We start from the raw sequence: 27,044 nt of genomic DNA, 5'->3' as shown, positions 1-27,044 counted from the left end.
CTACTAATTTCTCTGAAAGTGAAGAGGGTATATACAGTGACTTCAGAAAGTATTCATACCCATTGACTTATTCCACATGTTGTTGTGTTACAGCCTGAATTCAAAATGGATTTAAAAAAGCAACATGTTCTCACCTATCCACACACAATACCCCATAATGACAAAGTAAAAACATGTTTTTAGAAATGTTTGGTAATTTATTGAAAATGAAATACAGAAATATTTAATTTACAAACAGGACCAGTCAAAATGTTGGACACACCTACTCATTCAAGGTTTATCTTTATTTGTACTATTTTGAAACAACAATAATCATGTAGTAACCAAAAAAGTGTTAAACAAATCAAAATATATTTGAGATTTGAGATTTTTCAAAGTTTGCCTTGATGACAGCTTCGCACGCTCTTGACATACTTTCTGAAGGAACTGTAGCATTTTGCCAAAAAACATGATTATTTGTCTCTTTGAAATAAAACCATCAAGTGATACATTTTAAACAAATACGTCTGTCATTGAAAAACCCCACGTCAGGATTAGATAGTGAAAAAACACACGTCTTTCATAATAGAAATAGCGATTTGGAATGTAACTCTTTCATTCCTTAACCATTCTAACAACTCGCCCATCTCTGCTGTCTGCACAGTAACGAGAATTGATTGGCAAGCATGGGGCCAATAGCCGTTGTCATTGACTAGTCCCAAGTTATTAGGAGACACTCTGACAGGGTGACACTTTTCATTATTTTTGTGGACTTTCTGTCCTCCTGATCTAGCCTCTATCTCTCTCTCTTTCTTTAATCTTTATATTCTGTCTTTCTCTTCTATTTTTTCTACCTCCCACTTTCTTTCTCTACCTTCATCCTGTCACTCTGTTCAATAAGTGAAATTAAACCAACCCTCATTCCCTGTTGTAGTTTACCTCCAGAGTTGTTTACCTTTGTTGGTTACTTACATTTTAGTCATTTAGCAGACGCTCTTATCCAGAGCAACTTACAGTAGTGAATGCATACATTTCATACATTCTTTTCTCCGTACTTCTGGGGTTGTTTACCTGATGTTTACCTCTGGAGTTGTTTACATGTTGTTTACATCAGGAGTTGTTTACATGTTGTTTACATCTGGAGTTGTTTACCTGTGTTTACTTCTGGGGTTGTTTACCTGATGTTTACCTCTGGAGTTGTTTACATGTTGTTTACATCTGGAGTTGTGTACCTGTTTACTTCTGGAGTTGTTTTTCTGTGTTTACTTCTGGAGTTGTTTACCTGTTTACCGCTGGAGTTCTTTACCTGTTGTTTACCTCTGGAGTTGTTTACATCTGGAGTTGTTTACCTGTGTTTACTTCTGGAGTTGTTTATCTGTGTTTACTTCTGGAGTTGTTTACCTGTTTACCGCTGGAGTTCTTTACCTGTTGTTTACCTCTGGAGTTGTTTACCTGATGTTTACCTCTGGAGTTGTTTACATGTTGTTTACATCTGGAGTTGTTTACCTGTGTTTACTTCTGGGGTTGTTTACCTGATGTTTACCTCTGGAGTTGTTTACATGTTGTTTACATCTGGAGTTGTTTACCTGTGTTTACTTCTGGGGTTGTTTACCTGATGTTTACCTCTGGAGTTGTTTACATGTTGTTTACATCTGGAGTTGTGTACCTGTTTACTTCTGGAGTTGTTTTTCTGTGTTTACTTCTGGAGTTGTTTACCTGTTTACCGCTGGAGTTGTTTACCTGTTGTTTACCTCTAGAGTTGTGCACCTGTTGTTTATCTTTGGAGTTATTTACCTCGGCTGTTTTCAGAGGTAAACAACTAACTCCTCTAACAGGTCTCCTCTAACAGGTCTCCTCTAACAGGTCTCCTCTAACAGGTCTGTTGGAGCTAATTGGAACAACTCAGTGTATGGTATTATGTCTGTAATGCCAGAAAAGCCATATAGTCAGTCTAGGTATTCTGTTCAATTAGCGTCATTGTAGTTGCTTGTGTAAAGGATCGGTCTGAGAGACTTCTAAAAAACAGGAGTCCTACGAAATGATTGATGATTTTTCTTTGTTATTTCCACGTAGTCTGCTTTCCATATCACTTCCAAACGCTCCTTATGTGTGATACTTTACACAGGCACTCACACGCTAACACACACGCACAGACACACACACTCCTCTGCTGTTGCTAATTCGTCTTCTCCTAACACAATGTTAAATGGAGTGTGATACGATGTTTCGGACTCATTTTTCCTAATTTGAGAGAATTTCTTTAAACTAATTTGGAAGTTAGAGCACGTCCTGATTCTCGGATGGAATTAGGCACTCTTCCTTTTAAGTGCTGCTTCACACACACACACACACACACACACACACACACACACACACACACACACACACACACACACACACACACACACACATTTTTGTAGGGTACATGCTCTTTAGTAGGTTAAATGGTCATATTCCTTTCTCTCTCCCTCCTCTCCCCACACTCTCCCCTCTCCCATCCCCCCATGTAGACCATAGAAAACTGTGTGTGTATACTGCGTAACCTGTCCTACCGACTGGCAGCGGAGACATCTCAGGGCCAGCAGCTGGGTTCAGAAGAGCTGGACGGTCTGCTATGTGACGCCAACGGACGTGACGGAGAGACCTCAGGCTGCTGGGGAAAGAAGAAGAAGAAGAAGAAGGGACAGGACCAGGTGGACGGACACACACACACACACACACACACACACACACAGACGATCTGAATACATAAACATCTAAATATATATTTTTGAAGTGGCAAGTGGAAGCATAACCAACCCTGTTACACACACACACGCACACACACACAGCACAGGCAAACACATATGGTAAAAGCTCCCGCCAAGCCATATAGTTTGTTCACTGCAGGGATTTTCTGAAGGGACAGACTAATAAATGATGATCCAAATTATGAATCAAGTGAAAGCTTCAAACAGAGAACATTAAAAGACCACAAACTCTTTTATTATGTATTAACTGTCAGATGAGCATCTTTGTCTCTCTTTTTCTTTTGGCTCAAACCTTCAACCAGTTGTTATTTCTTCCCACCATCACACTCCAGGCATCAGTCACTACTACTGCTGCTTTTCTATTCGCTCAGATCCCTCCCCACGGACCAATCATATGTTCTGTTGCGCACAAGCTATGAAGGCTTTGTTCAATCAGCTCAGCTCTCATTCACTCTGGTTACAAACAGTTAAAAACACAAAATGTCTCCAAAAAGTTTTCACCACATTCATAACTGTTAGGGCACGTTATCTGCACTGTTCAAGTTATATTTCTCCTCAATCTCCCAAAGGTTTTATGATCAAAGATCAGAGCCTAGATTAGGCAGATCAGAACCTAGATTAGGCAGATCAGTACCTAGATTAGGAAGATCAGAACCTAGAGTAGGCATCATGAAGATTTTCCCTTTGATTGATTGATCAAAGGGAAAAGGTTTCTATCTTGACATATACACTCAGAGCTGTTGCTTGGAGGGTGTACTGCCTAGTCTTATTCTACAGAGAAGTGGGAATTTGAGGGGCATACACAGCTATATTGCTAATGAAAGCGCAGAGATAAATGTGGAGAAAGAATACTATTCTCCCTATTTCTAACTCCCTTTTTCCTTACCCCCACAACACCCTCACTCCCATCCCTTCGCTCTTTCTATCTCTCTTGCCCCTCTCTCTCCCACCTCCTATAGTGGGATGGTGTAGGCCCTCTCCAAGACTCAGCTGACCCTCCTAAAGGGGTCCAGATGTTATGGCACCCGTCCATAGTGAAGCCCTACCTCACCCTGCTTTCAGAGTGCTCCAACCCTGATACACTGGAGGGAGCGGCTGGAGCACTGCAGAACCTGGCTGCAGGCAGCTGGAAGGTAGGGGTGGTCCTACTGTACTGTATAACTCAACCCCTCCTGGCTTCAGTCTTACTCTTCGCCTCCCTCTACAGTGGTCCGTCAGTCTAACTCTTCCCCTCCCTCTACAGTGGTCCGTCAGTCTAACTCTTCCCCCTCTCTCTCCAGTGGTCTGTGTATATCCGGGCTGCGGTGCGTAAAGAGAAAGGCCTTCCTATCCTGGTGGAGTTGTTGAGGATAGACAATGACCGTGTGGTGTGTGCCGTGGCCACCGCGCTCAGGAATATGGCCCTGGACATCAGAAACAAAGAACTGATAGGTAAGACACACACACTTCACATTGCATCAGCTCTGGCCAGCTGTGGGTTGTCAGTGTAACTGAGCGATTGCAGCTGAGGAGTCTTCAGTGGCGTCTGTGATTGAAGCAGATCAAAGGAGGGTGATGGACTCTGAATCAGAGACTTTGTTAGCGAATGTGAAGCGCACGGCTAATGACTGTCTACTTGTCCCACTGTACAGACCTCACAAGGCCTCACGATTCAATAATAAGCTTTGTACAGGTACGCTCAAGGTAGAAATGTTCCCTAACCACAGATCTAGCATCAGTACTTTACACCCATTTCCAACCTTAACCATTAGGGGGATGAATACAAATATTACCCTAGTTACAATGTCTGCCGTCTCCTGTATAGGAGTGGAAGGCATAACCCAGCGTTTAGCTTTAACAGAAAGACACAGTGTGTTGTTTTGGTCTCTGCACCACAAGAGACGCCAGGCTGAATAATGTAATCCCTCACAAATTCACGGGAAAATCAATTCCAATTTGTCGAGCGGTTTCGTTTGAATACACTTCTTAGTAATTCAGTGGCGCTGTATAACACAGCTTATATTGGTAGTAATTCTATTGAACCAGAGAGAGCGGGTTGGGGGGGAGATAGTTTGCTCTAGGGTAGGGTTGAGTTTATATGTGAGGACAGCAGGGGATAGAGTATAGAGGTTTATATGCAACAGGAGGTTCATTAAGTTTAATGTTACAGTTAAACACAAAGAAAGCCTACAGTTACAGTATGTACACTTGATACAATGTAGAACCTATTTCACAACCTTGAAATTACAAAAACGTAAGTGTTACTCCTATAGAATGCTTTCACATTATTATTTTAGATATCCCATTTTATGAGCTTGAATGACAAATAGCAATGGGTATGACAGAGAATACCTTTGTACTGTATAGAAGCTATTCTAACCTTGAGAAACAACAAAGGCATTGGAAAAAGCTAAACGTCTATCAAGCTGAATGCCACTAAGACTGTTTTCTGTGCTAGTCCCTTGTCATTTCCCATTGTGTGGATTCAACCTAAGAGCATTGTCAAAAATCTCATATTTCCCACTAACTTCTAAGTTGTGATAAGCCTTTGGTGCTGCCAACACTAAAAGGGTGTGTCATTGGGAAAAGCAGTGTTGTTGTGGTTAAGCAGTGTTGTTGTGTTGTTGTGGTTAAGCAGTGTTGTTGTGGTTAAGCAGTGTTGTTGTGGTTAAGCAGTGTTGTTGTGGTTAAGCAGTGTTGTTGTGGTTAAGCAGTGTTGTGCCGTTGTGGTTTAGCGTTGATAGAGCAGTAGTGATTTTAGATTTAAACAGTCGAGACAATTACCTGTGATTCTCACAGCCACAGGAGTACTGTCCTCTTTTATCATTGTCAGGTAGGATGCTGACTGGAGGAAAGTAAGAGGGGATAAGAGGAGAGAGGGAAAGAGACGGAGGGAGGGGAAGAGAGACAGAGAGATACACGGAAGGAAAAAGAAAAAGAAAGCTAAGATGATGTTAGGAGGATATACAGCGTGTGTTTTATTCAGTTCTAGCAGTAATGTGATTTAGTCGTATTTTCAACATCACCTGGCATTATTCAACTGATCTGTCAAGTTTTTCTTTGTCTCTCCTATTCATCTGGTGGATTTGTATAATGTATGGTTATATGGCGATTGAATCCCATTTTGACTCAATAACTGTCAGTGACATCGCTTGCTACAATTTACTTACAGTTGGTAATTTGACACACGTGAAATTGGCATGCGTGTGCCAAGGAGACAGAGGAGGGCTTTTCTCTCAGGGGAATAGAGTGGATACAGATCGTCTAGCTCTAGCAGCTATGGGTGATGTATGATGCTGCCATACAGTAAAACAAAAACGAATTGAAGTGTAACAGGGTCGTCTCATACAGTAAAACAAAAACTAATTGAAGTGTAACATGGCCGTCTCCCCCCTCTTTCCCTCCCTTTCACTTCTCTCATCCTCAGACATCCCTCTATCTCTGACCCTTCTACCTCCCCTCCCTCTCTCCTCTCCCTCACTCTCGCCCGAGTCCCATCTTTCCATGTCTGGTTTCAGACCTGCTACAGTATATTAGCTTATGTAGTCCGCCATGGAGCCATTCTCTCACCTTTCGCTCCTTCTGTCCCTCTCTCTTCCCCTTTCCCACCCTCTCTGTCTCTCTGTCGCTCTTTGTCTCTCTCTCTCTCTCTCTCTCGCTCTCTCTCTCCCTCTCACTATGTCTGTCTGTCTGTCTGTCTGTCTGTCTGTCTGTCTGTCTGTCTGTCTGTCTGTCTGTCTGTCTGTCTGTCTATATATATCTCTTTGTCTCTCTCTATGTCTGGGTCCTATGTATATTAGTTCATGTAGTCCTCTTTTTGTGGGTCCTCTCTTTGTGTCTCGGGATGATGACATCAGTGCTCAGGAGGGTTACGGTGGAAACACAGGGAGGGAGCTGCAGGCGGCCATTAATTACAGGATCCTGAATCTGCAGAGGAGTCAGTCCGCAGGGCACACACACACACAGGCACACACTGAGGGTGCGGAGGAGTCAGTTTCCGCAGGGCACCGTCTAACTAGAGACTCACTACACACACTTATATACACGCACACATTTTTGCACTAACAAAACACAAAGGAGTGCCAAAGAGAAACTAACTCTGGAGTACAGAGTGTGAGTGAAATGATCTGGTAAGCTTTAGTCATACACTCATTTGCTCACTCGTGCTCTCTCTCTATGGGATTAGTACTACGTGTGACTGTACTTCACTTTCGATTTACCCGTTACATTTCCTTTCTGGCAGTCTTCCCTGCTTCCCCTACCAGCCTGTAGGGTTGGAAATAGACTTATATACATCATGAGAGAATGAGTACGTAGATGATCATTCTAATGTGTACTTACAGAGTTATGGTGCCAGAGATGGCTTACATTAACAAGATTTGTCAGCCATGTGTACTTGGAACTTTTCAAAGTTCTTTCGGTATATTCTGTCAGAAGTAAGCATAGATTGTGGTGAACTAATCTGGAATGTAATTATAAATCTGAAACTCATTCCATCACTACTAAGGATGGCATCGCTATTCCAGACAGATATTACAAAAAAGAAAAAGATGTCTCTTCTCAGAAACATCATTTTTAAATCACGTTTGTATTCACCACATTTCAAGCGTGTATTATCAACCCCTGTCTCTTTCGTGTGTGTGTATGTGCAGGTGCGTGTGCATTCGTGAATGTGCTGTGTGTATGTGTGTGTGCTTGCATGTGTTCACGTGCATGTGTGCGAGGGTGTGTGCGTGCCAACGTGCGAGCGTGTTTGTGTGTTCGTATCACCTACGGCAGTCTCCTTTTAATGGAGCAGCCACAGGTATTCAGAGGGGGAATATTTCAGCGGAAGAGCTTATCTTCTCTGTCCTGTCACCCAGCCACATCAAAGCAGCCTCAGAGAGACAGATATTACAGGTGTGAAATCCTGCACTCGCTGAAACCCCTATCTCTAATAGCTAGAGTTTCCAATTTACCTTAGTTTCCAACCTCTTTTAAACAGCTTTGTTTTATCTTTGATGTCTGTGGGCTTTTTCCTTTTCCATATCTCCTAAAGAGGAAGCATTGCCCACATTGCTGGCCATTTACTTTGGAGAAATGGATGATTTCTGGTGTCCATTTATCCATTATTGCTCGGGTAAGTCAGTAATATACAGTATCTGTCTGGCCAATGTTAATCTTTCACAGTGACATTTGCAGACCTGGCTTGAAGTGGATTCACGCCGTAAAGGGCCTCGGAGAACAGTCCGTTTTAGATCCATTCTGAAGTACATGAGGCTAGTTAATTACCTATAGCTGGGTACTATATATATACTGCTCCAAAAAATAAAGGGAACACTAAAATAACACATCCTAGATCTGAATGAATGAAATAATGTTATTAAATACTTTTTTCTTTACATAGTTCAATGTGCTGACAACAAAATCACACAAAAATAATCAATGGAAATCCAATTTATCAACCCATGGAGGTCTGGATTTGGAGTCAGACTCAAAATTAAAGTGGAAAACCACACTACAGGCTGATCCAACTTTGATGTAATGTCCTTAAAACAAGTCAAAATGAGGCTCAGTAGTGTGTGTGGCCTCCACGTGCCTGTATGACCTCCCTACAATGCCTGGGCATGCTCCTGATGACAGTCTGTGGTGCAACGTGGCGTTGGTGGATGGAGCGAGACATGATGTCCCAGATGTGCTCAATTGGATTCAGGCCTGGGGAACGGGCGGGCCAGTCCATAGCATCAATGCCTTCCTCTTGCAGGAACTGCTGACACACTCCAGCCACATGAGGTCTAGCATTGTCTTGCATTAGGAGGAACCCAGGGCCAACCGCACCAGCATATGGTCTCACAAGGGGTCTGAGGATCTCATCTCGGTACCTAATGGCAGTCAGGCTACCTCTGGCGAGCACATGGAGGGCTGTGCGGCCCCCCAAAGAAATGCCACCCCACACCATGACTGACCCACCGCCAAACCAGTCATGCTGGAGGATGTTGCAGGCAGCAGAACGTTCTCCACGGCATCTCCAGACTCTGTCACGTCTGTCACATGTGCTCAGTGTGAACCTGCTTTCATCTGTGAAGAGCACAGGACGCCAGTGGCGAATTTGCCAATCTTGGGGTTCTCTGGCAAATGCCGAACCTCCTGCACGGTGTTGGGCTGTAAGCACAACCCCCACCTGTGGATGTCGGGCCCTCATACCACCCTCAGGGAGTCTGTTTCTGACCGTTTGAGCAGACACATGCACATTTGTGGCCTGCTGGAGGTCATTTTGCAGGGCTCTGGCAGTGCTCCTCCTGCTCCTCCTTGCACAAAGGCGGAGGTAGCGGTCCTGCTGCTGGGTTGTTGCCCTCCTACGGCCTCCTCCACGTCTCCTGATGTACTGGCCTGTCTCCTGGTAGCGCCTCCATGCTCTGGACACTACGCTGACAGACACAGCAAACCTTCTTGCCACAGCTCGCATTGATGTGCCATCCTGGATGAGCTGCACTACCTGAGCCACTTGTGTGGGTTGTAGACTCCGTCTCATGCTACCACTAGAGTGAAAGCACCGCCAGCATTCAAAAGTGACCAAAACATCAGCCAGGAAGCATAGGAACTGAGAAGGGGTCTGTGGTCTCCACCTGCAGAACCACTCCTTTATTGGGGGTGTCTTGCTTGTTGCCTATAATTTCCACCAGTTGTCTATTCCATTTGCACAACAGCATGTGAAATTTATTGTCAATCAGTGTTGCTTCCTAAGTGGACAGTTTGATTTCACAGAAGTGTGATTGACTTGGAGTTACATTGTGTTGTTTAAGTGTTCCCTTTATTTTTTTGAGCAGTATACATACATTTCCATATGTCCATATGTTATTAAAGAATGTACAGTAGCAGGGAAATTGAATCCATGGTTAAATAATTGTTCCAGAGGGACTTTAGTTGACTAACCTGTAGTGGTGGAAAAAGTATCCAGTTGTCATTCTTAAATAAAAGTAAAGTTAACGTAGAAAAAAGATACGCAGTAAAATACTACTTCAGTAAAAGTCTAAAAGTATTTGGTTTTAAATATACTTAAATATCAAAAGTAAAAGTATAAATCATTTCAACTTCCTTATATTAAACAAACTAGAAGGCACCATTTTCTTGTATTTTATTTTATTTACAGATAGCCAGGGGCACACTCAACCACTCAGACATAATTTACAAATGAAGAATTTTTGTTTAGTGAGTCCGCCAGATCAGAGGAAGTAGGAATGACTAAGGATGTTCTCTTGATAAGTGTGCAATTTGACCATTTTCCTGTCCTGCTAAGCATTCAAAATGTAACGAGTACTTTTTGTGTCAGGGAAAATGTATGGAGTAAAAAGTACATTATTTTCTTTCGGAATGTAGTGAAGTAAAAGTAAAACTTGTCAAAATTATAAATATTAAAGTAAAGTACAGATACCCCAAAACAACTTAAGTAGTACTTTAAAGTATTTTTATTTAAGTACTTTACACCACTGTTAACCTGGTTGCTTGTGATATGGTGCCCCCTGTAGTCAATGAGACATATCACACTTTATTAGTTATAATAATGAAACACCCAGGTTCAGCCACTGGCAAGGTTAGTCCAAGGCCCTGTTCGGGGTTGTGTGAAAATACATAATTCCTTGCTTCCTTGTCTTCTTTCCTCCCTCCCCCTCTCTCTCTCTCTCTCTCTCTCTCTCTCTCTCTCTCTCTCTCTCTCTCTCTCTCTCTCTCTCTCTCTCTCTCTCTCTCTCTCTCTCTCTCACTCTCTCATCAGCTCTGTTTCTCTCCTCCCATCAGTTCTGTCTCCCACCAAACCCTGGCCAGTAGAGTAGGCTCACCCAGGTTTATAGAGGTTTAGTCAGTCTTGGTATTGTCCTCTCAGTGAAGACAGTCCATTCAGTCTCTCTCTCTTCAGCCTGCCAGGACAGATAAGACTTCCCCAATTAACTCACCAGTCTCTGCTAATAATATGCGGTGCTTAGGAAACCGTGTGTCTGTGCATGAGTGTGTTTCTTCATGTTGTAAATTATTGGGTGCGTTGATGTATTTAAGCTGTTTGCATGACACAGCAGGAATTTCACCAGCCCAGATTAAAATGTATCACTATTATCCATAGAGAACCTTTAGGACAGAGAGAGGAGTCACTAGCAGTGGGAAGATGGGTCTTGTGAATTGCAATGATAACAAATGATGACAAAAATGATGGCAAAAAAAAGGTGCTGTCTAAAACCTAAAAGGGTTCTTCAGCTGTTCTCATTGGAGAACCCTTTGAATAATCCTTTTTGGTTCCAGGTAGAACCCTTTTGGTTCCACATAGAACTATTTTGGGTTCCATTGAGAACCCTTTGCACAGAGGGTTCTACATGGAACCCAAAAGGGTTGTACCTGGAACCCAAAAGGGTTGTACCTGGAACCCAAAAGGGTTGTACCTGGAACCAAAAAGGGTTCTCCTGTCGGGACAGCTGAAGAACCAGTTTGAAACCATTTTTTCTAAGAGTGTGTATGAACTTTGATAGTCCTTTTATCTTTATAGGCCTTTATATTCTGCAGCCAACTTTGCCTCAGGACCTCCAGTTTCGCCACTCCAATAAACGGTTTGATAGAAGCCACTGCACTGAGAGATACAATATGTTTTCTGGGTTCCTAGTCCTGTGCTGCTGAAACATTGACGGCTTTTTTTATTCCTCGGTCTTCACTGAACCCATTGACTTCCAATTTCCTGTTTAGGTAACCATCCACTCACATGGACAACTTGACATTTCTCCAGAGAGGATGAGTCAGTCTGAAAGAGCAGCTCTTCACCAGTGTGTCGACACTATTATTTACATGTCATGTTTATCATTCATCGATGATGAGACATCTTTAAGAGTCATCATCAGGGAAAGATGTCCGCCTCCTAGATGTGTGTCAATGTTGACATTATGTGAAATGATGAAGTGTGATGGACGACTAATGTGGCTAATGTGTAGAGTAGACTCATTCTTCCCTCCCTCCTTCCCTGCCTTCTTTCCTCCCATCCTTCCCTCCATCCCGGTTCTTACTCAGGTTTTTCTCTCATTCTGACATCTCAGGCTTCTTAATTACTCCCTCTTTCTCTTCAATCTCTCCATCTCTCTTTTCTTTTAATGTCAGATGCTTCCCTTAATTTCCTCCCGTCCACGTCAATCTCTTCTTCCAAATACCAGATGAGTCACAGTGTATTGACTTCATCAGAGGGCTGCTCCACAGACAGGCCAAGCTGAGAGAGACTGAGGACAGACAGGCCAAGCTGAGGGAGACTGAGGACAGACAGGCCAAGCTGAGAGAGACTGAGGACAGACAGGCCAAGCTGAGAGAGACTGAGGACAGACAGGCCAAGCTGAGAGAGACTGAGGACAGACAGGCCAAGCTGAGGGAGACTGAGGACAGACAGGCCAAGCTGAGAGAGACTGAGGACAGACAGGCCAAGCTGAGGGAGACTGAGGACAGACAGGCCAAGCTGAGAGAGAGAGGACAGACAGGCCAAGCTGAGAGAGACTGAGGACAGACAGGCCAATCTGAGAGAGACTGAGGACAGACAGGCCAAGCTGAGAGAGACTGAGGACAGACAGGCCAAGCTGAGAGAGACTGAGGACAGACAGGAAAAGCTGAGAGAGACTGAGGACAAATAGGTATAGGGATTTAGAGATAACGTTATTTGTCCTTAACTACAGTGTCAGGAAGTTGCTCAAACAATCAATGAAGAAGTGTTGTACTGTTTTATTGTTAGAGGATGATACTGGTAAATGGCTGTTTCCTTCAAAGACAAGACAGGGAGATGAGACGGAAAAAAGATAGTTGTTTAATTTGGTATTTTTTTAAGGAGTGGGGCAGTCCCACTCCTTTCATAATTTTATTGAAGAGATAATAAAGTGGTGGAAAGACGGTGGAGTGTGAGTCAAAGGGCAGTGAGTCGATTCGAACCCAGTCTCTCTCAGCTCTGGCATACGTGTGGCGAGGTCAGTGGCTGTAACCTCTGGACAACACAGGCCACACCAATGAGGATTGTTACTTTCCTGACACACTCACAAGCATACTCTTTCAGACATTCAGATTTCTAACCCAAGCACTAACTCTTGTCCCGCTCTCCTCTCAGGTAAATACGCCATGCGTGACCTGGTCCACCGGTTACCTGGCAGTAGCAGCAACAGTACCGGGGGCAGTACCGGGGGCCCGATGGCACCCGGTAAGACCATGTCAGACGATACGGTAACGGCTATCTGCTGCGCTCTGCATGAGGTCATCACTAAGAACATGGAAAACGCCAAAGCACTGAGAGACGCTGGCGGGATAGAGAAACTCATCGGCATCGCTCGCAGCAAAGGAGACAAGTAAGCGACCACACACACACACACACACACACACACACACACACACACACACACACACACACATACAGTATTTCAGAAAATATTCAGACCCCTTAACTTTTTCCACATTTTGTTACGTTACAGCCTTATTCTAAAACATTTTAAATAGTTTTTTTCCCCTCATCAATCTACACACTGTGTTTTTGTCCTGACAGCTAGGATCGCAATCCCGAAATCCCACTTAGCTGTTAGGTTAGTGTCTGTTTGAAAGAGCTGCTAACCTAGCTAAGCTGCTAGCGTTAGCCATCAAGATAACAAAGATAGTCCTATATCCAGATAGGACTATCCAGATCCAGATCCATCGGATGTAGTGATCACAAAATAGCCATATCTAGGAAAACCAACATTTTGTAATGAGGAGCAAAAAGACGTTGCACTTGACACATTTATGAAATTGCTTATCCCAGTTACTAATAAGCATGCACCCATTAAGAAAATTACTGTAAAAACTGTTAAAGCCTGATGGATTGATGAGGAATTGAAAGATTGTATGGTTGAGAGGGATGAGGCAAAAGGAATGGCTGCACAACCGATTGGCAAACATACTGCAAATTGAGAAGTCATGTGACTAAACTGAATAAAAAGAAGAAGAAACTACACTATGAAACAAAGATAAATGACATAATGAACGATAGTAAAAGGTTTTGGATCACCTTCAATGAAATTTTGGGAAAAAAGGCAAACTCAGCTCCATCATTCATTGAATCAGATGGCTCATTCATCACAAAACTGACTGATATTGCCAACTACTTTAATAATTGTTTCATTGGCAAGATTAGCAAACTTAGGCATGACATACCAGCAACACTACACGTCCAAGTATTTCTGACCAAATTATGTAATTTTTAATTCCCTAAAGTGAGTGTGGAAGAGGTGAAAGAAATATTGTTGTCTATCAACAATGACAAGCCACTGGGGTCTGACAACTTGGATGGAAAATGACTGAGGATAATAACGGACGATATTCCCACTCCTATTTGCCATACCTTTAATTTAAGCCTACTAGAAAGTGTGTGCCCTCAGGCCTGGAGGGAAGCAAAAGTAATTCCGCTAGCTAAGAATAGTACCAACCCTTAATAAAGTTTCCAAAAAAATAGTGTTTGACCAGATACGATGCAATTTTACAGTAAACAAATTGACAACAGACTTTCAGCACACTTATAGGGAAGGACATTCAACAAGCACAGCACTTACAAAAATGACTGATGATTGGTTTCAACATACTTGTTGAAACCATTTTGCAAATTTGCTTATAATCCCTTATCATACTGATGACCTCCCCGCAGAGTTACCCCTTAGGGGGAAATCCCAACCGTACAGCAGACCCAATCTGATGAGCTTTATATCAAAGCTTTATATTAAAGCTTTATATCAAAACAAGACAAAAACAAACAAAACAACAGCAATACACTTCTTCATATAAAATTAGAGGTGGGAAATACTTTTCTTCCTTTCATAGGCAGACATGTGAAGAAACAAATTTGCATATCTACCAAAGGGCTCCAGGGAACAGAATCCCAAAGCCATCACACGAAGCATCGGGGAGTACTGGCGTTCCGGTTGGGAGTGATGTCGGTCCTGGGTCGCCACCAATGGAACCGGGGGTGCCTAGCCAGCTCATCGGGCTTCCACGCCCTAGCTGGCTCGAGAGGTTTCCTTGCCTCGGTTGTCTCGGAAGGTGCCCATCCCACGTCGGGCCTCAGCCGGATCGTCAGGTCTTGTTTGCCGAGCCGGCTGGTCAGACTGTCACGTCTCCGTCGGATAATCGGACTTCCACGTCGCAGCGGGATCGACAGGCGTTCTTGCCTCAGCCGGATCGTCAGGCTTCCATGCCTCAGCCGGCTTGCCAGGCTCCCACGCCCTTGCCGGTTCGTCGGGAGTTTACCCCCGGCCGGCAAGCCCGGCGCCCATGTCTCGGCCAGCTCGCCCAGGTGGGACGCTGGGTGGCGCCCCTGGGGGGGAGGGTATTGTCATGCCTGCTCCCGCTCTTCCTCCCTCTGGCGCTCGAGGGCACCAGGTTCTCCAAGATTACGCAATCAAGCCAACATCAGTACGCACCTGCCTTTCCCCGTCACATGCATCTGCGCTCATTGGACTCAGCTGAACTCTATTTCTTGTGTTATTGCCTTCCCTATATCTGTCTGTTCCCTAGCTCTGTTCCCTGCTTCGGGATCATTTGTTTGTCATATGTCATATGTCCTTTTGTGTGCTGACGCTGTTCCTGTCGTGTTCTATGTCTGTTCCTGAATAAATGTTTGACTCCCCGTACCTTCTTTTCCTATCTGGCGTCGGTGCTTACAAAGGTAATGGTAAAATAGACTAGAGACAGGTGTCCCTCATTTTGGTCAGCACTCTCTCCTTCTCATGGCCAGAATCACACATAGGACTATTGCTAAATTAGAAACGTCTTCCTAATTATTAGTGTTTACATAGCCCATTTAAATCTCACCCAATGTCTTTCTAGTGAGGGTGATCAGGCCTCGCCAGGAAGTCCGAACAGAGGTCATAGGTCAGTCATCCCTATTAAGTAATTTCTTTCCATTTTCTTTCCCTGTTCTTCCGAAACTATTTCAAATATTTCACAAATGTCCATCCTTCTGCTTACCTGGTTTAGAACCAAATTAAAAAAGACCCAACACAATAAATCAAACACGGTATTAACACCACTAACAAATATTCATAAACGGTGGGTTGTGTGTGTGCTGGTAAAATGTAGGGCAAAACAAACAAACAGTTGCCAGGCCTTACTTATTTGGGAGCTCCCTCTACGGCCTGATCCGATACCTTTATACTTTTATAAAACTGCAGAATTTCACTTACTGCTCTCCCAAGGCAACAGCCTTGTGAAACATTTGAAATAGAGAGAAAACATTTTTTTTTGTTCGTTTTCACTTTGCCAAATGGTAATCAATCCAAACAAGTCAAATTAGAAATTCTTACTTTCCAATTAAATTCCCATTTCCTTTGTTACCTTCACTAGTCTACATCTCTGTTTCCTTTAACTCAGAAGCCCTCTCAATCACCATCACCCAGTAAATTTCCCCTCCACTCTAACACTTGTTTCCCTCTACAATCTGTACTATACTCTACCTCTGTCTTTCCATCTAACGTTACTTTACCAGGTGAACAAAAAGGTTTAAATTACAGTCAAAACAAACATGATAACTTCTGTTCACAGGGAGGCCACTTTAATTACTCGTGACCCCTCCTCCCTTTCGTCAATTCTATGAATCTATTTCAGAATAACACGGAATAAAGTCTTTCACAAGATTAAAACCCCTAGGGTTTTCCTGATTCTGTGAGGAGTGTTTGGCCAAATAACACATTGTTCCTACTCATTCACGTGTTATGTGCTTCGTGACTTCTGAAATCGAAACTCCCAAATATGTTATCTCTTGTTTTGCTGGTTGTACACCCTTTTAGCAATAGTTTAAATGCGGCGTGATACAAAGTTGGACTATCTGTAAACATAATTGGTGCTCTCGCCCATATATACAGCCAATTTTCATATGTTACCTAATACCCACTGTCCATTATTCTCGCAAGGATTATCCAACCCCAAAATTGTCTCCACTTCCATTGCAATATCCATTTTGATAACAGCTTTCAAACCTGCCATCAAAGCTTAAGTACACATTTAATCAACATACCCAAGCTGTGTTCGAATACCCATACTAATATACTATACTGTATACTACATACTTAATGAGTATATACTACATACTATTAGTTAATTTTAGTATACTGTAAACAAACGGTAACCTTTAAGTTGAGCTTCGCATGTCTACCGGAAGTTGATGCTGTTGCTATGCAGCCAATTTCTAGCTTGTTAGCATAACAAATTACTAGTTAGACATTTTACGACTCCGGGTGTTTGGAAATTGACTATTCAGAGCGCACACTGCCCACTATTGCTGAGGAGCAGCGTTGATCAGAGCGTTCTGACCTTACAACAGCAGTCAAGCACCCAAGCTAACTGGCTAGCTTGCTAGCTACTTCCAGACACAAATAAGAGAACATTTACATTTTAGTCATTTAGTAGACACTCTTATCCAGAGCGACTTACAGTAGCGGATGCATACATTTCATACAGTTTTTTTTCCCGTTCTGGTTCCCCATGGGAATCAAACCCACAACCCTGGCGTTGCAAACACCATGCTCTACCAACTGAGCCACACGAGAACACCTCACTGTGATCATTTTACTCACCCTAGCAGAGCTGGTTAGGCTTTTTTCATGTTATTCAAAGTGTAGGTGACTAACTGTGCTGCTGGCAACAATTTAACTAAGGGTTTTCCCTCCGACGTTTACTGACACCGGCCACATTCAACAGTGTTCGTAAATTCAACGGTTATTCTGCGCTCTGGTACATTCAGATGAGAGTGCTCTGAAATCGGAGCAGATAGCCAGAGTGAATTTACGGAGCACCTGATTTAACAATGTCCATTGAGAATGCACAACGACTATACCATTAAGCTAAGAATGACGTGAATAATCAAGTCAATAAACGTTGGGTAGTTAGATAGCATATAGTTAATATACTAGAAAGTTTGATGTATTAATAGCCAACGAACGTTAGGTAGCTAGCAAACATATATTACCGGTTCATACTGCTGTAATGATATGCTATGCATTTCATAAGGATAGTATAACTAACAAATTGTCAACCAATATAACGTATAAGGTAATTTATTTGAAAAGTCATTACTTTATAACATTGCTCAACATTTTCTTAACATTTGTCATAATTCATTAAATCTATTAATTTGTATCTTAAGTCCAATAAGCATACTACATATTTAATTTACTACACAAATAGTACAGTTAGTGAGGTTATGCTGAGTACATCTACTAATCTTGGTTTTATCATTTTTTATTTTCTGTTTATAGAACGCTGACATCAAACACTGATGAATTGAGCTTTATAATTTTTTTGTCTTTATGACAACTAGTATCTATGAATTCTTAATTAGATTGGAATTTTCCGTCAGCAGGGAAATGCTGCCCAATCTTATCCACAAATATATTTTTTCCCATATTCGAGCCGAATTGGTAGAATGCTCTTGCGCTTCTTTTAGTGCCTCCATGGCTTTGCTATAGTTGACCTCTTCTATGATGGTTATTTCTGCACCTCTCTCAACGGTGTCCAGAGTTTAGATTTTCTCACTCACGGTTTTAATATATGTCAATTTGAGCAATTTTCCAAGATAGTGATAGCCACTTCCCCAGAGAGTAGTTATGGTATTTGTGCCTTTTAATTGGTCACAGCACCTGATACCTTGTATTAGAGCCAATCTAAATTAGCACCGGAGCAGAAGGCAGACATTTTACGTGCCCCCAACCGATCGTGTTTTTTTGTTTGTTTATCTGCGTTGTTTGTAACTTATTTTTTTATTATTTTTGTACATAATGTTGCCGCTACCGTCTCTTATTACCGAAAATAACTTCAAGACGTCAGTACTGCGATTACTCACCACGAATTAGCGGAACCCTTTTTCTTCTTTCATGACTCTGATGAGCCCGAGGCGGAGGATATACAGCTCCCTCGGGAACAGGCCCCGACCCCAGTGATCTGCGTGAAGAGGAGGCGGAGAAAGAGAGGCCGGAGAGCGGGCTGCCTTCTGAGGAGTAGGAGGCGATCGAATAAACCCCCACTCCCCTCAATTCTGCTCGCAAACATGTAATCTTTGGACAATAAAATGGACGAGTTATTGGGAAGATTAAACTACCAACGGGACATTAAAAGCTGTAACATCTTATGCTTCATGAAGTCGTGGCTGAACGACGACAATATCAACATACAGCTGGCTGGTTATACGATGTACTGGCAGGATAGAACAGGGGCGTCTGGTAAGACAAGGGGCGGCGGTCTATGTGTTTTTGTAAACAACAGCTGGTGCACGATATCTAAGGAAGTCATGAGCCATTGCTCGCCTGAGGTAGAGTTTCTCATGATAAGCTGCAGACCACATTACCTACCGAAAGAGTTTACATCTATATTCTTTGTAGCTGTTTACATACCACCACAGTCAGAGGCTGACACCAAGATAGCATTGAATGAGCTGTATTCTGCCGTAATCAAACAAGTAAACGCTCACCCAGAGGCGGCGCTCCTAGTAGCCGGGGACTAAATCAGTTTTACCTATTTTCTATCAACATGTTAAATGTGCAACTAGAGGGAAAATAACTCTAGACCACCTATACTCCACACACAGAGATGCATACAAAGCTCTCCCTCGCTTTCCATTTGGCAAATCTTACCATAATTCTATCCTCCTTATTCCTGCTTACAAGCAAAATTAAAGCAGGAAGCACCAGTAACTTGATCAATAAAAAAGTGGTCAGATGAAGCAGATGCTAAGCTACAGGACTGGTTTGCTAACACAGACTGGAATATTCCAGGATTCCTCCAATGGCATTGAGGAGTACACCACATCTGTCATTGGCTTCATCAATAAGTGCATTGATGACATCGTCCCCACAGTGACCGTACGTACATACCCCAACCAGAAACCATGGATTACAGGCAGCATCCGCACTGAGCTAAAGGCTAGAGCTGCCGCTTTCAAGGAGCGGGACTCTAACCCGGAAGCTTAAAAGAAATCCCGCTATGCCCTCCGATGAACCATCAAACAGGCAAGCGTCAATACAGAACTAAGATCGAGTCGCACCGGCTCTGATGCTCGTCGGATGTGGCAGGGCCTGCAAACTATTACTGACTACAAAGAGAAGCACAGCCGAGTGCTGCCCAGTGACACAAGCCTACCAGACGAGCTAAACTACTTATATGCTCGCTTCGAGGCAAATAACACTGAAACATGCAGGAGAGCACCAGCTGTACCGGAGGACTGTGTGATCACGCTCTCCGCAGCCGATTTGAGTAAGACCTTTAGACAGGTCAACATTCACAAGGCCGCAGGGCCAGACGGATTACCAGGACGTGTACTGCGAGCATGCACTGACCAACTAGTAAGTGTCTTCACTGACATTTTCAACCTCTCCCCGTCCAAGTCTGCAATACCAACATGTTTTAAGCAGACGTGCCCAAGAACACTAAGGTAACCTGCCTAAATGACTACCGACACGTAGCACTCACGTCTGTAGCCATGAATTGCTTTAAAAGGCTGGTCATGGCTCACATCAACAGTATCCTCCTGGGTACCCAAGACCCACTAAAATTCGCGTACCGCCCCAACAGATCCACAGATGATGCAGTCTCTATTGCACACTGCACTTTCCCACCTGGACAAAAGGAACACCTATGTGAGAATGTTATTAATTGACTACAGCTTAGCGTTCAACACCATTGTGCCCTCAAAGCTCATCAATAAGCTAAGGACCCTGGGACTAAACACCTCCCTCTCCAACTGGATCCTGGACTTCCTGACGGGCCGCCCCCAGGTGGTAAGGGTAGGTAACAACACATCCGCCACGATGATCCTCAAGACAGGGGCCCCTCAGGGGTGCGTGCTCAGCCCCCTCCTGTACTCCCTGTTCACTCATGACTGCACGGCCAGGCACGACTCCAACTAAGACTTGTCCCGAAGCCACTCCTGCATTATCTTGGCTGTGTGCTTAGGGTCGTTGTCCTGCTGGAAGGTGAACTTTCGACCCAGTCTAAGGTCCTGAGCGCCCTGGAGCAGGTTTTGATCATCATCAAGGATCTCGCTGTACTTTGCTCCGTTAATCTTTCCCTCGATCCTGACTAGTCTCCCAGTCCCTGCCACTGAAAAACATCCCCACAGTATGATGCTGCCACCACCATTCTTCACCGTAGGGATGGTATTGGCCAGGTGATGAGCGGTGCCTGGTTTCCTCCAGATGTAACGCTTGGCATTCAGGCCAAAGAGTTCAATCTTGGTTTCATCAGGCCAGATAATCTTGTTTCTCATGGTCTGAGATTCCTTAGGGTGCCTTTTGGCAAGCTCCAAGTGGGCTGTCATGTGCCTTTTACTGAGGAGTGGCTTCCGTCTGTCCCCTCTACCATAAAGGCCTGATTAGCGGAGTGCTTCAGAGATGGTTTTTCTTCTGGAAGGTTCTCCCATCTCCACAGAGGAACTCTAGAGCTCTGTCAGAGTGACCATTGGGTTCTTGGTCACTTCCCTGACCAAGGCCTTTCTCACCAGATTGCTCAGTTTGACTCTAGGAAGAGTCTTGGTGGTTCCACACTTCTTCCATTTAAGGATGTTGGAGGCCACTGGGTCCTTGGGACCTTCAATGCTGCAGACATGTTTTGGTGCCCTTCCCCAGATCTGTGCCTCGACACAATCCTGTATTTGAGCTTTAAGGACAATTCCTTCGACCTCATGGTTTGGTTTTTGCTCTGACATGCACTGTCAACTGTGGAACCTTATATAGACAGGTGTGTGCCTTTCCAAATCATGTCCAATCAATTAAATTTACCACAGGTGGACTGCAATTAAGTTGTAGAAACATCTCAAAGATGAATCAAAGGGTCTTTATTTTTATTTATTTTTATTTGCAAACATTTCTTAAAACCTGTTTTCACTTTGTCATTATGGGGTATTGTGTTTAGATTGATGAGGATTTTTTTTTTATCCATTTAAAATAAAGCTGTAACCTAACAAAATGTGGAAAAAGTGAAAGGGTCTGAATACTTTCCAAATGCATTGTACATACACACACACACACCACATGTAGCAAAAGTGAGGCGGGCTATGCTTCCACTCACACAGTCACACACACTCCTCAGTCTAGGTTAGGATGCTTCTAGGGTGACTGTGGTTAGGGCCTAACTTCTCAAGCTTTTCCCACAGGGACTAGAAACAGTAAGAGGGTTTGTGTAGTGTTATTTACGTGGTGGACGCAGTCTCTCATGAGTCTGTGTGTCTATGAGTACTGACAAAACACAGTGCTTACGTTATCAGTATATAAACCCTGTCACTATGGGAGACCGAGCAGGGTGTTCTGATGGTTGATATGACACCAAATGGTTGTCAGAAAGATCCTTACATCAGGGTTGTGTGTTGATGCATCACTATGGAGTTCACTGCAGTCCATTCTGGGTAACACGTTGGTGTAACTTGACAGTGAGTGATGCTGCTCTCCGTAGACGTGGCCCCTAACAACTGAAACAGGGTCAGATATGTGTTCATTCCACCCAATAGGCCCCCACATTAATCTTCTGTGGTTAGGAACTATGTTTATCTCCAGCAGGACATGTTTGGCATAGAATAAGAATCTGTTTCTAGCTATATGTGTAGACTAGTGCAGCCATGCTTTGACCTATAAAATGAATGGTTAGGCTACTTCAAGCATCGCACTTCTATTCATGACTCATGTACTCAGTATAATAATATGCCGGTTGACACTGTCTCTGTAGCCTCTTCTCTATTTTCTACATATTGACAAGAGCTGTATATGTTTCTAATGAAACACAATTGTAGAATAACCACCCTCTTCAAGTCCTCCCGTCGCTCTCAAAAAGCAAAAAACCCACTCTTTCTCTTCTAATTTTCTCTAAAGTGGCTAGCAGCAGCCATTAGCATGCAGGAGTGGCTGGTTTTAAAGTAACTGCTCTATAACTGCTTAAGAAGATTGCTACTCTTCCAAAGCACAATCACCTCTTAAAACCATTTTTGCGCCAGGCAGAGGGACTCCTGATGATGAACACGTTTTCGGTCCCTGCAGTGTTCACCTTAAAGTTAGTGTGCATCCCAAATTCCATCCTATTCCGTATATAGTGCACTACATTTGGCCAGTTCCCATAGGGCTATATAGGGAATAGGGTGCCATTTGGGATGGAGAGTAAAGTCATGTTAAAGTAGAGTAAATGAAGACTTAATGTGGACAATATAAGCTTGTCTGAGTGTCCCTCTGTTTCTCAGTTTAGCAACATTTATAGAACCTTCTCACAGCATTAAAATCCAAGACAAATCCCTCTCTCTCTCTCTCTCTCTCTCTCTCTCTGCATGCTGGGAGTGTTGGTGGATGCTGGGAATTGTATGACCGAGTGCGAGTGGTGTCTGGAATAAGATCGCCTGTGTTTTCTTTTTGTTTCCTTTTCTTGGTAGTTTTCCTTTTTCTATGGATGATTAATTATTAAAAAAAATGTATGTGGTAGAATTAGGTATATTGTATTTCTTGGAATTGGAATTGCCCTGGTTTAGGTGGGGATGGTGACCCACACGTACCTGTCACTTTGAGATGGCTTCAGGTGTGTTACTGAAGCTACTGTCACCGTGGAGGAGTTTCTGGTCGCCGTAGAAGAGAAGTTAAGCTATGAAAATGTTGCTTATGCGTCGCGGATTAATAAAGCAGTGGTGGTTTTTCTTAAAAAAGAGTGTCTTGTCGATCAGCTGATTGAGCCTGGCGTAATTCTTTAAGGCATGTTTATTCAAGTTTCGCTGCTTTTTTCTCCTTCAACAAGGGTTACGATTTCGAAAGTACCGCCGTTTATTCCCAATGAGCTATTGGAGCGTGAGTTATTGCAGTTTGGGAGTTTGCAAGTTCAATTAAAATTGTTGCATTTGGTTGCTAACACCCGGCTCTGAAGCAGTTTATGTCGTTTCGGCGACAGGTGTTTATGTTTTTGAACTCACTGGAGCAGACTTTGGAGTTGTCGTGTCTTTGGCTATGCCGGATTAAGTGATATGACATGCTAACTTATAAAATGATTTCTCTGTAATTAATATTACCTGATTAAGCTAATCATGTAAATGTAATTAACTAGAAAGTCGGGGCACCACGGAAGAACGTTTATAGAGCTGTTATCTTCCGAATAAACTCTTAAAATACTTAGTAATATTTTACATCGATAGCAGTCAAAATTAACCCTTATCTTATTTTCAGTCTCATAATGAAAGTTGTAAATTCTTGGTTATCTTCACGAACCCTGGCTAACAAGTTGAATCAGCAATACAAAATTGTGTTTAATTATTTATTTACTAAATACCTAACTAATCACACAGAATTACAAATACACAGAATACCAATGATGTCATACAGAAAACCTGGTTACACAAAGGAAAGGGGGTTGGGCTTGAATGAAAGAGCGGGAAGATTTAGGAACAAAGAAACAGCAGCTATGCTATCGTAAATACATTATCTTATGCATTCTAAATTACCGCCCATTTGGAAAAGGAAAATGCAATAAATATTTACTCTGAGCTGCGCTTCGGTAGATTGGTCGTAGATGCTGGCCGGGTTGGCCAACAGATCTTCCTGTAGTGGAAGAATGTCAATGGTGGTAAATTGGATACGTGGTGGTATCTTCGTCTGGTTGTTAGACTGGATCCGTCGTCCGTCCTTTCCTAGCCCACGTTAGCAGCGGCAGCTACTAACTCAACGGCTAGGAAGTATCACTTCTGTAGTGAATAAGCTCAAAGTTCATACCAGTTCATACCATAGCTCACGCCGAGGTTGGCTTAGTTCTGTCCTTGATATGGTTTAGTTAACATGTGTGTCCTTCTAACGTAGAGGCTGCAGACCTCCCGTACTGGAACTACTGGTTATCTTTTCGTCAAAGGCTTATATAGTGGAGAGGAGGGAAGGAGGTGTTTCATCGTTTATAACCCCTGTCTCTTCACAGGGTTGGGCCACTGATCGAGCAGGGCACTTTCCTTATGAAAACCCAATTCTCTCATTTGGAAGCTAAAATTACATTTAATCTCCTAACAAACAATTTCAATATCAAACATTTCAATTGCATAACAATTCCATGTGACTCTGATAACTAGAGGGTGTATACTTTCTCAGGTACAGTTTATGTCGTCTTGTCATCAATCATAATGTCCCAGATAACAATGAACTGACCTCCATACTCATTACGTTATCAAGCATATTTCCAACTGGTTTTATTACCAAAATATGGTTCCTTTTCCCCATTTGTTTGATGTTCCCAGACTCTCTATATTTAACACAGGCTATTCAAGTCCTTCAGTAGGGTCAGAGAGAGAGGGGAAGGGAGAAAGGTATTTATGGGGGGGGGGTCATAAACCTTACCCACAGGCCAACGTCATGACAGAGTTATCGCAATTTTTTTTTTGTAACCTTTATTTGGCTAGGCAAGTCAGTTAAGAACAAATTCTTATTTACAATGACAGCCTACTGGGGAACAGTGGGTTAACTGCCTTGTTCAGGGGCAGAACGACAGATTTTTACCTTGCCAGCTCGGGGATTTGATCCAGCAACCTTTCGGTTTCTGGCACAACGCTCTAACCACTAGGCTTCCTGCCGCCGCAAAAGCAGTGGGACATCTGATGATGAACACATTTTTCAGTCCCTGCAGTGTATGGTGTATAGTTTAAAGTCATGTATGTGTATAGTCAAGTATGACAACAGACTCTATATGACTTATGATAGTACGGGTGTTCAGCAGTGTTTTGAGTGTGGGGATGTTAGCCATAAGCAACATGCTTGCTCGAAAAGGAGAAGGTGGAGGTCGGGACAGAGGTGGTCTTTGTAACGCCTGGGCCCACTGATGTAGGGAGAGGTGGGCTGACAGTGGTAGAGCATCCACAAGCACCTGTTGCTGAGGAACAAGTTGTTTGTGTTGAGGGTACTGAGTTGCAGCTTGTACCAGAGGGGAACATAGCGTCTGTGGCGGGCATAAAAACATTGTTGGAGGAGGTAAGGATGGATCTGGTGAGCCATTTCTCCAGACTGGTGAGGAGATGCCCAGTACAAATGAAGGGGTACAGGAGGGGGTTCAGGTGGAGCTAGTCTCCCAGGTAGTGGAGGAGATGCCCGGTAGGAGTGATGGGGTACAGGAGGGGGTTCAGATGGAGCTAATCTCCCAGGTAGTGGAGGAGAATCCTCGGTGCTAGTGATGGGGTACAGGAGGGGGTTCAGGTGGAGCTAATCTCCCAGGTAGTGGAGGAGAATCCTCGGTGCTAGTGATGGGGTACAGGAGGGGGTTCAGGTGGAGCTAATCTCCCAGGTAGTGGTGGAGATACCCGGTAGGAGTGATGGGGTACAGGAGGGGGTTCAGGTGGAGCTAGTCTCCCAGGTAGTGGAGGAGATACCCGGTAGGAGTGATGGGGTACAGGAGGGGGTTCAGATGGAGCTAATCTCCCAGGTAGTGGAGGAGATACCCGGTAGGAGTGATGGGGTGGAGGAGGGGGTTCAGGTGGAGCTAGTCTCCCAGGTAGTGGCGGAGATACCCGGTAGGAGTGATGGGGTACAGGAGGGGGTTCAGGTGGAGCTAATCTCCCAGGTAGTGGAGGAGATACCCGGTAGGAGTGATGGGGTACAGGAGGGGGTTCAGGTGGAGCTAGTCTCCCAGGTAGTGGAGGAGATACCCGGTACGAGTGATGGGGTACAGGAGGGGGTTCAGGTGGAGCTAATCTCCCAGGTAGTGGAGGAGATACCCGGTAGGAGTGATGGGGTGGAGGAGTGGGTTCAGGTGGAGCTAATCTCCCAGGTAGTGGAGGAGATACCCGGTAGGAGTGATGGGGTGGAGGAGGGGGTTCAGGTGGAGCTACAGTGGGGGAAAAAAGTATTTGATCCCCTGTTGATTTTGTACGTTTGCCCACTTACAAAGAAATTATCAGTCTATAATTTTAATGGTAGGTTAATTTGAACAGTGAGAGACAGATTAACAACAACAAAAATCCAGAAAAACGCATGTCAAAAGTGTTATTAAATGATTTGCATTTTAAGTGGGGGAAATAAGTATTTGACCCCTCTGCAAAACATGACTTAGTACTTGGTGGCAAAACCCTTGTTGGCAATCACAGAGGTCAGACGTTTCTTGTAGTTGGCCACCAGGTTTGCACACATCTCAGGAGGGATTTTGTCCCACTCCTCTTTGCAGATCTTCTCCAAGTCATTAAGGTTTCAAGGCTGACGTTTGGCAACTCGAACCTTCAGCTCCCTCCACAGATTTTCTATGGGATTAAGGTCTGGAGACTGGCTAGACCACTCCAGGACCTTAATGTGCTTCTTCTTGAGCCACTCCTTTGTTGCCTCGGCCGTGTGTTTTGGGTCATTGTCATGCTGGAATACCCAT

General features: G+C 43.6%; 1 protein-coding gene across 2 annotated transcripts in view; it reads left to right on the top strand.

Moving 5' to 3' along the window:
- The window catches only part of LOC115152342 (catenin delta-2-like), a 412,167-nt gene that overhangs the window by 358,556 nt on the left and 26,567 nt on the right, over positions 1 to 27,044 (top strand). For both annotated transcript variants that reach the window (XM_029697114.1, XM_029697124.1), the window contains exons 17-20: positions 2,490 to 2,672; positions 3,689 to 3,862; positions 4,010 to 4,160; positions 12,799 to 13,033. In XM_029697114.1, coding sequence (XP_029552974.1) covers positions 2,490 to 2,672; positions 3,689 to 3,862; positions 4,010 to 4,160; positions 12,799 to 13,033 — 743 coding nt within the window. The remainder of the gene's footprint in view (positions 1 to 2,489; positions 2,673 to 3,688; positions 3,863 to 4,009; positions 4,161 to 12,798; positions 13,034 to 27,044) is intronic.

This window comes from Salmo trutta, chromosome 2 (assembly GCF_901001165.1).
Source record: "Salmo trutta chromosome 2, fSalTru1.1, whole genome shotgun sequence".
Lineage (NCBI taxonomy): Eukaryota > Metazoa > Chordata > Actinopteri > Salmoniformes > Salmonidae > Salmo > Salmo trutta.
This window is presented reverse-complemented; position numbering and strand designations above follow the sequence as displayed.